Source organism: Conger conger, chromosome 14, assembly GCF_963514075.1.
Source record: "Conger conger chromosome 14, fConCon1.1, whole genome shotgun sequence".
Classification (NCBI taxonomy): domain Eukaryota; kingdom Metazoa; phylum Chordata; class Actinopteri; order Anguilliformes; family Congridae; genus Conger; species Conger conger.
The window spans coordinates 4,744,583-4,757,811 of record NC_083773.1 but is presented as its reverse complement, the minus strand read 5'-3'; the positions used below and the strand labels follow the sequence as shown (position 1 = coordinate 4,757,811).

The 13,229-nt window shown below is 52.0% G+C and overlaps 1 protein-coding gene across 3 annotated transcripts in view; it reads left to right on the top strand.

Annotated features, from left to right (window-relative positions):
* tasora (transcription activation suppressor a) overlaps positions 1 to 13,229 on the top strand; it is a 33,704-nt gene that overhangs the window by 17,423 nt on the left and 3,052 nt on the right. For all 3 annotated transcript variants that reach the window (XM_061220876.1, XM_061220875.1, XM_061220874.1), the window contains exons 14-20: positions 1,545 to 2,294; positions 4,128 to 4,447; positions 6,253 to 6,370; positions 7,322 to 8,724; positions 9,750 to 9,872; positions 10,307 to 10,466; positions 12,803 to 12,911. In XM_061220876.1, the coding sequence (XP_061076860.1) occupies positions 1,545 to 2,294; positions 4,128 to 4,447; positions 6,253 to 6,370; positions 7,322 to 8,724; positions 9,750 to 9,872; positions 10,307 to 10,466; positions 12,803 to 12,911 (2,983 nt within the window). The remainder of the gene's footprint in view (positions 1 to 1,544; positions 2,295 to 4,127; positions 4,448 to 6,252; positions 6,371 to 7,321; positions 8,725 to 9,749; positions 9,873 to 10,306; positions 10,467 to 12,802; positions 12,912 to 13,229) is intronic.

Below are 13,229 nucleotides of genomic sequence, written 5' to 3'. Positions count from 1 at the left end.
TTTTTGCGGTTTCCTTTCAATCAGCTGCCAATTAAGGCCAATTAAGGCCTTGAGAACAAGGCGTGTGGATACTTTAACCAATCAGTGACTTGAATGAACCCAGAACACCCCAAAAACCAGTAGACACTACGGCCCTCCAGGACTGGAGTTTGACACCTGTGTTGTAGACGATGGAAGCCTCATGCACCACGTCCTCAGAACCTGTATAAAGTTAAAGTCTCAATTTGTCCCCATATTCCTAACAAAATAAAAAGATTCCAGCACATGAGCCTCAAGTGGACACATATATGAGGTTTTTACTACAGCTGCTGACTGTAAACGTGCCATTTTCATTCGGTTTAAAGATGATTAAACCTGGAGAAAGATTGACCTACATTGAATTAACGAAGCGCTGTTATTTAGACTGGCAGGTGCCAAATGCCCGTGCACCAGGGAAACCGTTGCTAAGATACTGTGGTTTACTTTGTTTGCATTGAGCACGCCAGCTAATGGTTCTTTGACTGTAATGCAATTTTGAATGTGCAAGCCTGATTTTATCTGAAGGAACTTGAAACTTGAATCAATGAAGTCCCTGGTTCGGTCCCGTTGCTACAGGTAACAGGAGCACACGGTTTGAGCTTTGTGTTCCCCGTACAGTAAAAGCCAGCAGTGGTTTGCTGCTTTGATCACACAACTCTGTTTGGTGTATGGAGACGTATATTCCAGGGGAGTTTGTGTCGTCATTCCTTACCGTTTGCTTTGCCCCAGATAATACAGTGTAAATGAATTGACTCTGCCGTGTCTGAAGGGGGTTCGCTTCCTTCCTGTCAGTGGCTGGTTTGGGCCTTTAGCGCTGAAACCCACATAACTGTGTGCCCCCGCCTCGCAATGCTGCACCTGTGCAACCACAGACCTGTGTTTTTATTTATCTATCTTTCCCTCTGTCTCTCTCCCTCTGTCTCTCTCCCTCTGTCTCTCTCCCTCTGTCTCTCTCTCTCTATCTCTCTATATCTCTCTCTATCTCTCTCCCTGTCTCTCTCTCCCTCTATCTCTCTCCCTCTATCTCTCTCTCCCTCTCTCCCTCTATCTCTCTCCCTCTATCTCTCTATCTCTCTCCCTGTCTCTCTCTCCCTCTATCTCTCTCTCCCTCTATCTCTATCTCTCTCCCTCTGTCTCTCTATCTCTATCTCTCTCTCCCTCTGTCTCTCTCCCTCTATCTCTCCCTCCCTCTATCTCTTTCCCTCTATCTCTCTCTCCCTCTATCTCTCCCTCTATCTCTCCCTCTATCTCTCCCTCTATCTCTCCCTCTATCTCTCCCTCTGTCTCTCTCTCCCTCTGTCTATCTCTCCCTCTATCTCTCTCTCCCTCTATCTCTCCCTCTGTCTCTCTCTCCCTCTGTCTCTCTCTCCCTCTGTCTCTCTCTCCCTCTATCTCTCCATCTATCTCTCTCCATCTCCTATCTATCTCCCTAATGTGCACTGTCCCTCGTGATAGATAATCACCATTTTCAGTTTCCACATCAGTGTGCCAGACTTGGCTAACCCCTCTCTCCGTTGCCCCTGAAGCGTCGAGGCGGCCCCCGGCCCCGGAGCCCCCGGCGGTGGAGCCGCAGCACCCGGTGATGGCCGAGCTGGAGGCCTTCATCCCGGCGCTGCACTACGCGCTGATGAAGCTGCGGTCCAGCGCGCCCCCGGAGCTGGGCTCGGGCGTGGAGCGGCAGGCGCGGGACTACCTGTGCGGGCGCAGCGACGGGCAGGTGCGCCCGTACTACATGCACGAGTACAAGCACAACCTGGACGAGCGGGACCGCCTGCACGCCGCGCCCAAGCAGAAGCACAACCTGGAGGGCGCCCTGCGCTCCTACATCTACCGGCCCGACGTCTACCTGCTGGCCGTGGCCCAGGCCCGCGCCATGGTGGACGGCCTGCGGAGGGCGCCGGAGTACAGCCCCGTGTCGGACTGGGAGGGCTCGGACGGGCAGGGCCCCGGGGGGCCCGCGGCCCCCGGCCCCGCCCCGGCCCCGGCCCCGGCCCCGGCCCCCGCCCCCGCCCAGGCCAACGGGGCGCACGGCGCGCAGGCCGACAACGACCCCGAGAAGATGCGGGAGCTGCTGAAGCTGATCCAGATGTGGAAGAGGAACGAGGGGGAGGCGCGCGACGGCCGGGAGGCGCGGGAGGAGGCGCGGGAGCAGCAGCAGCAGCAGCAGCCCTGGGAGGCGCGCGGCCTGAAGAGGAAGCTGGAGGAGGAGGCCGCCGCAGCCAGCACCTTCAAGTACCTGAGGAGGGCCTCGCTGGACAACGGGGAGCACAGCCGGGGTGAGGGTTAAGGGCAGCACAGCCGGGGTGAGGGGGAGCACGGTCGGGGTGAGGGTTAGGGGGCAGCACAGCCGGGGTGAGGGTTAGGGGCAGCACAGCCGGGGTGAGGGGGAGCACGGTCGGGGTGAGGGTTAGGGGGCAGCACAGCCGGGGTTAGGGGGCAGCACAGCTGGGGTGAGGGTTAGGGGGCAGCACAGCTGGGCAGCACAGCCAGGGTGAGGGTTAGGGGGCAGCACAGCCGGGGTGAGGGTTAGGGGAGCACAATTGGGCAGCACAGCCGGGGTGAGGGTTAGGGGGAGCACAGCTGGGGTGAGGGTTAGGGGGAGCACAGCTGGGGTAAAGGCAGGGGTCGGCAGGCCTGGTCCTGGAGAGCCGCAGGGTGTGCTGACTTTCATTGTTACTCAGTACTTAATTGCTCAATGATAGCACTTGATCACAGTTAACTCGTATCGCCTTGTTTCTTGGGTCTGAATCGGCCGCTTATTTTACGGTGAAAACAGAAGCCGGCACACCCTGCGGCTCTCTCGGTCCAGGGTTGCCGATCCCATGCTCAGGGGAAGCACAGCCGGGGGGGGCTGGCCCAGAGACAGGCCCTCTAGACGTGAGGCAAATCTACGAAAATATTTTCCCTCGGGGTAAACATTGGCTTGGGCGGTAAGAGCGGTCGTCTGGCAGTCGGAGGGGTTGCCGGTTTGATCCCCCGCCCTGGGTGTGTCGAAGTGTCCCCGAGCAAGACACCTTGCATGGCAGCCAATCGCCGTCGGTGTGTGAGTGTGTGTATGAATGGGTGAATGAGAAGCATCAGTTGTACAGCGCTTTGGATGAAGCCGCTATATACAGGCCGACCATTTACCATCTTCTGGAAAAGTAATGGAAATTGTTTTATCACCCACTGCCATTGGAAAATAATTTGTAAAAATTGGACACATTTAGGCTCAGATTATTGATACAGGATTTGTATTTTGTTTCATGCTTGGCATATTACATTTAAATTAGTGCTTTAGTTGTGTTGCATCTACACTCACTGCCCAAACCACCCTGTCTGCCACCAACAATCATTCCACGGTGAAAGTCACTAAGATCACATCTCTTCCCCATTCTGACATTTGGTCTGAAAAACAGCTGAACTTCTTGACCATGTCTGCATCCGTTTATGCATTTTGTTGCTGCCACATGATTGGCTGATTTAAATATTTGCATTATCAAGCTGATATACAGGTCTACCTAATAAAGTGCTCACTGAGTGTATACCTGCTGGTCTGGGAATGTGAGCCAGGTCTGCCACTGTTAAATGAATAAATTAGTGCATTTGCTTGTTCTCATACGGAATAACTAGATTATTAATGTGTAATGAGGTAAATTAATATAATGTAACATCAATAGTTGTTTGTACATTCGTTCAACCAGAGGTTGGGGTAATTTCAAGTTTTCCAGTTTTTCAGTGGAATTTTCACATGGGAATTCTGTCACTGCAACATTTGGAAGCTGAAGAAATTTAAGTCGCTCTGTTGGGCAAAAAATATTTGTGCGTGTGCGAGTGAATGAGTGTGTGCTTGTGGGTGAGTTCTAGGACTGTAGTGCTCTGGCAGTGGGTGAGAGTAAGTGCATGTAAACTGTGTCCCAGCATCCTAGTGCTCTCCCTTACTGGTCTCCAACAGCTCCCCATGTCCTGTGCTGCTTTGAGTTCCTCTGAACCCAAACCCCCCTCCTGTCCCCATGTTTTGCGCTCCTTTGAGTTCCTCTGAACCCAAACCCCCCTCCTGTCCCTGTGTCCTGTGCTGCTTTGAGTTCCTCTGAACCCCCCTCCTGTCCCCCCCCCCCTCTCTCTCTCAGAGGACGAGGGCCCGTCGCCCCCCTCCCTCTCGGCGGTGATGACCTGCATGGGTATCCGCGACACGGACCTGCGTAAGGACGGCGGCCACAGCACGTCGCGCCTGATGGAGATGCTCGCCACGCTCAACCAGGCCAAGAAGAGGGCCGCCGAGGCGGCCGCGGACGGGCCCCCGCGCGGGCCCCTGGGCGGGCCCCTCAGCCCCGACGCCGGCCCCAGCGAGCCGCTGCGCTACGACACCATGATCAAGCTGGACCTGCCCGCCCGCGGGGACATCGACCTGCGGAACCCGGGCGGGGAGGAGGGCCAGGACGACCTGGAGGTACGACCCGGCGCCGGCATCACGCGCCGCGCCGCCGGCAGCCGCCTGTTCGGTCCCGTTTGTGAATGTCAGGTTTTTAATACGTTATTCTTTACGGGAACTTATGAGCCACACTGGGGAAGAGGAACCCTTTTAGTCACTCAACCTTATCGTTTCAACCGAACAAAATGGCTGCTATTTGTTTTGAGCCGCTGTTAAAACCCTCATAGTAAATTCTCGAGTTTTCTCAACCGAAGCCAAAACTCCTTGGGATTTGGGTAGTGCCACTTCATATTGGGCTTGGGACTCAAAAAGGGTTAACGAGAGAGAATCCTTCAGCTTGAGGGACTGTATCAACTGTATCAGAGGTATTTGGAAGTGGGGAAAAATCCAGTGGATTTAACATCTGCAAAACAACAGCTGCCCAGAGGGCTGCAGTCAGCCTTCGTGCTGGAACCCTGGTCCTCTGTGTGAGGCTGCAGTCAGCCTTGGTGCTGGAACCCTGGTCCTCTGTGTGAGGCTGCAGTGTAATGAGCCTGCTGGACGGCTGTTCCTTTTATGGTGGGTGATAAATCTCCGCTTTTGGATTACTACACGCAGAATCTTAGTGGGAATTTGTTCATGTGTTACTGGCTTTGTGTTGGATGCACATCATGACAAAGCTCAGCTGTTGAATCTCAGCCGAGGAATTGCAAAGGAAGGGATAGTTTAACACTTCATGGAGTTTTTTTATATCAGTTGCTTTGGACTGAAAGCCACTGAATACCTCTATGCCAGCCATTGTAAATCCAACCGGTAATGCACTGTGACAGTGTGATCTAAAATATCCCTCATTGCACATAAAGACACTCGGAGTAATTGAAAATGTAACATTTATTTTTCCCATTTTATAAAAGCTACCGACTTTTGACGTCCCTAAACTATACCATGTCCAATTTGATTGTGCTGTCTTATCTTGTCAATGTGAGATGTTGATACAGCTCGCAGAACTGCTTTGACACCCAAGCAGCTGTTGAGTTTGAGGAGTGGACCTCCTGTTGCTCTGTCTGTGCTAATTAGCCAGGCCTGCGCAACACTGCTGCATTTATTTAAACAGCCAGCATGTTTAAAATACCACACTAGTCGCTTTTGTTCCTTGGGAACCATCAATTATTGGGGCAAACTAGAAGTGGCTCCAAATAAAACATTTTAAGAGATGGGATATCTCCATGTAAATAAAAGTCCTGGTTTGACCGCACAGTAATACAAGGATGCATTGTCCCTCTTTGAGCCCAACAGTAAATAATTGCTTTCTTCCATTCAGCTCCAAAGTTTGGCTGGATATTCCCTGCCGGTGCCTTGTCACTGCACCGTGGTGTTTTACTGAAGTATTTTACTGCCAGAGCTCCACTCTCCTCCAACCCAGTCTTTATACAGACAGGGCTAAGGGAGGAATGCATAGCTGGAGCTCTCCTCTTTAATGCTGTCTGTGTGTGTCTGTGTGTGTCTGTGTGTGTCTGTGTGTGTCTGTGTGTGTCTGTGTGTGTCTGTGTGTGTCTGTGTGTCTGTGTGTCTGTGTGTCTGTGTGTGTCTGTGTGTGTCTGTGTGTGTCTGTGTGTGTCTGTGTGTGTGTCTGCATGTGTGTCTGTGTCTGTGTCTGTGTGTGTGTGTCTGTGTGTCTGTGTGTCTGTGTGTCTGTGTGTGTGTGTGTGTGTGTGTGTGTGTGTGTGTGTCTGTGTGTGTCTGTGTGTGTGTGTCTGTCTGTCTGTGTGTGTGTGTGTGTGTGCGTACGTGTGTGCGTGTGTGCGTGTGTGTGTGGTGTGTGTGGTGTGTCTGTGTGTGTGCAGGAGCAGATGGCGGGCAGCATGAGCAGCCTGGAGGTGTTCAGCCCGTGCTCCAGTAACGAGCAGCACCGCCCTGCGGATAATGAAGGACAGATGCCCTGGTTCCTCATCCCCATCACCGGTATGGCCAGCGCCCCACTCACCTTCTCACACACTGCAGCTCAGCTCCTCTCATTTATATTAATCGCCCATACCCTCTACTCCATTATGTTTACACCTGGGGGGGGGTTTAGCAGATGCTCTTATCCAGAGGGACTTAGAAACGTGCGCACCAGGGCTTAAGCAAAGGGCAGCCGTGAGTGGTCGGTGTCACAGCTGACCTCACGCTGCCTCACCTGGCTGCAGGTGTGAGGTGTTGGGGGCAGCACAGGTAGATGAAACCAGAAGCATTCCATGCAGTGCAGACAGGTGTGTGTGTGTGTGCTGTCCTCAGTGGAAGGGGGTGTTTGGTTCCAGACGATCTCTGCCGGAGTCCACACTCCCAGTACATCGGTACGAGTGGGTTTCTTTCACGTGTACATGGGAGCAGCAGCGTCACGTTGCCGTCAGTGGTCCTTACCTGTGAGCAGAAAGCTGCATGGAATGACGTTTAACACATTTACTCCCAGAACGTTCTCTACTTTGAAGACAACATGACTGGACATACAAGCTCTGGCCTACTTATCGATGTGCTCTACACTTTTGCCCATCAGTCAATCGGCCGGCCTATTGCGTAGTGGTTTAGGTACATGACTGGTCGGTGGTTCGATCCCCGGTGTAGCCACAATAAGATCCGCACAGGCGTTGGGCCCTTGAGCAAGGCCCTTAACCCTGCATTGCTCCAGGGGAGGATTGTCTCCTGCTTAGTCTAATCAACTGTAAGTCGCTTTGGATAAAAGCATCTGCTAAATGCCATTAATGTAATGTAATCGGGAATCAAGAGGAGCAGAATCGTAACTGGATAGACTGGGGACTTTTTCCAGAAGGCTCTTGTTGCCATCATCAGCATTGTATTTGAGAAAATGGACGAGACGGCGGGGTTGATTTGAGTGACCGATGTGTGTGTGTGTGTCTCTCCCTCCCCGGGCCGCAGGTATAAAGACGGAGAAGTACTGCCTGAGAGGAGAGGACAACCCCCAAGACCCGCGCTGCCTGCACAACCCCGCCGGCTCCGGCCACGGCTCCCCCGAGAAGCCCCTCGGCCCCCTCGCCCAGCCCCCCGAGGACGGTCACATGGCCCTCGGAGAGGCCGAGGAGGCGATGGAGGAGGAGGTGGAGGAGGCGGAGCAGGAGGCGCTGCGGGCGAGAGGAGGCCCGGAGCCCCCTCTCCTCCCCGCCCCGGAGGCGGCCTCGCCCTCGTTGGACAGCATCATCGACGAGGCGCTGGGGCACTTCTCGCTGGGCATGCGGGACATTCTGCGGGAGGGCCGGGTGAGCCACGGCCCCGAGCCCACCCCCATCCCGCTGGAGCCCCCCCGGCGGCTGTGGGCCCCGGGCGTGGCCTTCTCCGAGTACATCTCCCACTACACGTCCTCCGTCCCCATCCACGGCTACGTCGCCACGCTGTGCCAGCAGATGAGCAGCCTCGTGCGCCCCCGGGAGGAGCCCGGCTGCCCTGCTCCCGACGCTGTGCAGCCGTGCCCTTCCCCAGCCCCTGTTCACGCACCTGCGCACACCCCTACCCCTGTGCCTGCCCACACCCCTACCCCTGTGCCTGCCCCCACCCCTAATCCCGGTCGTGCCTCTTTACTCTCTCACGCCTCTGTACCTGACCTCGTCCCGACTCCTGCCCCTACCCCTACCCCTACCCCTACTCATACCCCCTTACCTACTCACCCCTCTACCCACGCCCCTGTACCTGCCCCCGTCGCGACCCCTGCTCCCACTCGTGCCTCTTTACCCACTCCCGCCCCTACTCACGCCTCTGTTCCCGTGTACAGTTCGCCTGACACCCTCCCTCACGCCTCTGCTCACCCTCCTGCTCTCGGCCCCGCGCCCACCCTGGTGCCCGCCCCTGCCCCGGCGACGGTACCCGCCCCTCTCCCCGACCCGTCCCCCGCCTCCCTTCCTCTGGCCCCCGCCCTGAGCCCGGCGGCTCCGCCCTCCTCCTCCTCCTCTTCCCCTTCCCCTTGCACTGCGCCCCCGCCGGCCAAGATGCGGGCCTCCCCGCCCCCCAGACAGGCCCCGCACAGTCTACCTCACCTCGGCCCCGCGAAAGAGCAGGGGCCCCCCAGGAGGACCCCCCGGCCGGACGGGGCCCGGGCCGGCACGGAGCTGGAGCCGGGCGGGAGGCAGCCCCCGCTGGCCGAGGTCCCCCTGGCCCAAAGCCCCGGCCCCCCTGACTCTGGTCCCGCCTCCATCAGCAGCCTCATCAGCCAGCTGAAGCCGGAGGTGTTCAGCAGCCTGGTGGAGATCATCAAGGACGTGCAGAAGAACGCCGTCAAGTTCTACATCCACACTCAGGAGGAGGAGAGCCCCGTCTGCCAGGAAATCAAGGTACGGCCCCCCTCAGAACAGCACCCCGCCCCTTCCCCCTCCCCCCCCCCCACCCCTCACCCTCTTGAACGTGTCCTTCGGTTCTTTCAGTTTGTTCGCTGATTTTGAGTTTTGCAAATTAACAGTTCCTTCATTTCAGTTTTCTTTTTTAGCTCAGACTTGTTCGCTCAGAGATTGTCGTTGTCACTTCCCTCTTGATAGTCTCTCAATGTTATTCGGAGGGTGTGCTTTGAGATGGCGGTGAGATTTTTAATACATACAGAGCTGTCCGTCCTTCTCCTACGTGTTTGTATAGGCTCTCGAACACAAATATTCAGAGAACCTGTCTGGAGGCAGTCGGAAGAACGGAGTGTACGAACCAAATGAACAAATCGTTAAATGAATGGAGGTGAAGCCATTCATCCCTTAAACCTTTTTTAAAAAATTTTTTTTAAATGTGCTGAAAGAACTTTATCGTTGCGAATGACCCACCGCCGGTTGGAAGGGAACGAGGTTATCCGCGGTCTCCTTGTTTGAAAGTGCGTCTCAACTTCACCCTGACAAAACAGAAGAAGGCACACTGGGACCCAGACCTGTCCCCGCCGGATTCTCTACCTTATTCATCGGCCTAATAAATGTCAGGTGAATGTCAGTAACAGCTGAGTTCATCGCAGTGCAAATGTTGAATTATTCTGCGTTTTATTAGGCGTCTGCAAGTAAAATGTATGGGCCTGTTTACCCCAGGCATTGATTACATTTGCATGCAGGGGCTCTGTGGTGTGGAGCTAAGAAGATCCATCAGACTGTTTTATTGTCTTTGTCCTCAGTGAACCTCAAAGGAACTTGGTAGTTAAATTTGCTTTGGTTTAGGATAAGATGGAGAACATTGTGCTAAAAGCATCTGATTTCAGAAGCGTTCATTGGGTTTTCACGTTTGCATTTGTATTTTATGATATCCGACGGCATCTCTGCTAAATCCTGAAGGCAGCTGTCAGAATGGCGATGAAGTGTTGATTTAAAATGTCTGCTCCGTCCTCCGTGTCCAGGAGTACCTGATAAGACTGGGGAATGTGGAATGCAACCCTCAGGCCTTCCTGGAGAGCAAGAACAACCTGGACAAGCTGCTGATCATCATTCAGAATGTGGACATCGCTGCTCACGTCCACAAGGTAGTGGCCATGTCCACCTGGAGAGATTCACAAAAGGAACATTTTTATAAGAGTGCCTGGCCAATAGTGTACACACATACTATTCTAAAGGAATATGCAACACTTATTAAAATGAGGATGAAAGAATTCGACAAATGAGTGGATTTCTGTTTCAGGACTCACCAGGACCAAATGTAAGATTTGTGAAGTGTTTATTTTTTTTTCTTCGTAGCATTCTGTACTTGAAATTTCAAGCCGTATGTATTCAAGTCATCTAGATGGCACTGAATTAGTTGGGGCGGCTTATCACTCATGCGAGTAGGTTGTGTTTTATGGTGCATCGTCACATCGTCTCATTGAGTTGTACAACACGGGTATCTCTATCTGTGGAAAACCACCCGGGAACCTTAGACTTCTCTCCGTGCCCGTGCCGATCCCTTTGTGTCTTGTGGCAGATCCCGGCGCTGGTGTCTCTGAAAAAGTTGCCGTCCGTGAGCTTCGCCGGGGTGGACAGCCTGGACGATGTGAAGAACCACACTTACAACGAGCTGTTTGTGTCGGGAGGGTTCATCGTGTCCGACGAGTTCGTCCTCAACCCAGACTTCATCACTTACGGTTAGTCTTAGTCCTCAAACCGGACTTCATATCTCACGGTCAGTCTTAGTCCTCAAACCGGACTTTGTCACTCACGGTTAGTCTTATTCCTCAAACCAGACTTTGTCACTCACGGTCAGTCTTAGTCCTCAACCCAGACTTCATCACTCACGGTTAGTCTTATTCCTCAAACCGGACTTCATATCTCACGGTCAGTCTTAGTCCTTCAAACCAGACTTTGTCACTCACGGTTAGTCTTAGTCCTCAAACCGGACTTCATATCTCACGGTCAGTCTTAGTCCTTCAAACCAGACTTTGTCACTCACGGTTAGTCTTAGTCCTCAAACACTCACGAGTCTTAAGGTGTTCCCAGACCAAATCGGGCGTTCCATAAATCTTCTACGGAAGGCCTTGAAGTTTGCAGTGCTGTGTTTGCATATTGTGATTTGCCAATGCAAATCGACTGCCTTCGGCTCACACGACTCGGGAAAGTAGGATCAGACTTTCAAACTAAGCGTTACAGATGAAATATGAATCAAGCTTCAGCAACTGCATGGCTTATTTCTCGCCTCAAATGTTTTCAGAAACATATTTTAGTGGACTGTTTAGGAGGAATAGTACCTTTAGTCCTTAACCAGACTTCATCACTCAGTGTGAGTCTTTACTTTTATTTCTTAACCACTGGAGGGCGCTGTTGATTCTTCATTTCAGCATTAAATTCGAATTAGGGTCAAATATGTTCATCTGTTGTCATTTACTCTTGGAAGCATAATACAATTCATTCCTTGTTGAGGTTTGTAGGCCACATCAAAGCAATGGTTAACAAGTTGAATGACTGGTTTTATTAACGACGAGTTAGGAGTTGCCTTGTAGGATCAGTCTGATCCTTAAATAGTCGACGACGTTTCTAAATCTTTGACCACGGCCATCCAAACTCCTAATGCAAGCTGTCCCTTATTTCCAATGCTTGAGCGGTTGTCGTGGAGTGTGGCACAGCTGTTGTGAGTGAGGTACGGAATTGTTTGTGGTGTTAAGCAACTCTGGAGTACTCATCTTCAATTACTGCTTCCCATTTCTTAGACGCTATTAAATGTATGTTAATTTAACATGAAAAGGCAAAACGAGACTTGAGTGGAAGGAATGCCTTATAACGAACCGTTTTTTCCATCTCAGACTTTATAACGAGGCAACTGTAGCTGACCGATAAATATTTTATTAGGTAGCGTTGAGTTTTCTGAAACGGGGAGCTTGTGCATTTTCACTGACGCCCTAATCCAACTCCTCTCCAGGACTGTAGGAGATTTAAAGGATGGAGGAATGGAGTGGCAGGACTATAGGGATGTTAATTTGCAACGACGGAAATCTGACGCTCCACCGGCAGTCTCAATTTCCGCAATGGTCAGGCGGAGTAAAACTATTTAATAACAGCGATCAATATCTCCACCGTTTCAAAATCAATCTCAAAGCCATTTCGCAGGTCTGTTACAATGGCAACGCGTTCGCCAACTACTCTTTTTGGTATTGCTAAATTGCGCCATTTTTTGCTTTAATACTTCTTTCGCGCAAACAAAAATACCTTAATTTAAATTCAACGGATTCCGACACAAGACTACTGACTGTGTCCGTAATTCAGAAGCGTGTGTGCCTTTTTGTAACTAATTTACTACGATTAATTGTCTTAGACTAAACATGGCGAAACACAGTGCTAACAATGAATGATGCTAATCTAAACCGTTATTTTCAGCAACGTTATCGCGTGCAGGTAGTAGTACACAGATAGTAACGTGTCGGATACAGTAAAGCGAGTGCGGTCGGTGTACATAAACAGAAAATGTACAGCTAAACCGGGTGTGCAAAGTCCAAACTAGTGAGCTGCGAGGTACTTCACAAAATCAGCAAACAAATGTTGTGGCCCCATGATTGTACTGGTTATACCCGAACTCCTCTGGACGTAAAGTCATGACTAAGTGTGGATAATCAACGATGAAAACGAAAATCTCCTCACGATTTCCTATTGGCTAGTTGGCTCGATCGTTGCTGAATTATCATAAATGCATAAATGAGTGACTGAATGAACGAGTTGGCTCTGGGTTCAGAGTAACTGAATGAGCGAGTTAGCTCTGGGTTGAGTGACTGAATGAGCGAGTTACTGCTGGGTTCAGAGTGACTGAATTAGCTAGTTAGCTCTGGGTTGAGTGACTGAATGAGCGAGTTAGTGCTGGGTTCAGAGTGACTGAATGAGCGAGTTACCGCTGGGTTCAGAGTGACTGAATTAGCTAGTTAGCTCTGGGTTGAGTGGCTGGTTGAACGAGTTAGCTCTGGGTTGAGAGTAACTGTTTCTGCTTGGTTCCCTGCAGAGAGGCTACACAAGTTCCTGAAGATGTTGGAGAAGCAGAGCAGCCCAGAGAACCTGTGGCAGTGGAAGGTCCACTGTAAGACCCAGAAGAAGCTCAAGGAGCTGGGCAGGTGAGTGTAGAACTTTTCACAACTCTGTGAACAAACCGAACTGAACGGGGGTTTAATATGCCAATCTAAGCAAGATGCTATCCCCATTACGCAGCTAGAATAATGGGCCTCAAATCGGTATGACTGAGGCTTTTCAAAAATGGGGGATTTTTGTTTGTGTGCGCCCAGAGTATGCATGTTCACGTGTCTGTGTGGGCTGGGGAGGAGGGAAGGGAATCCGTGACCTGAGAGGAATGTTCATCAGAGCGACTGAATTGTTTGGCTTCCTCTGCATTAACGGGAGGAGGTTGGATGTGTTGAGCACAAAATGGAGGGAAA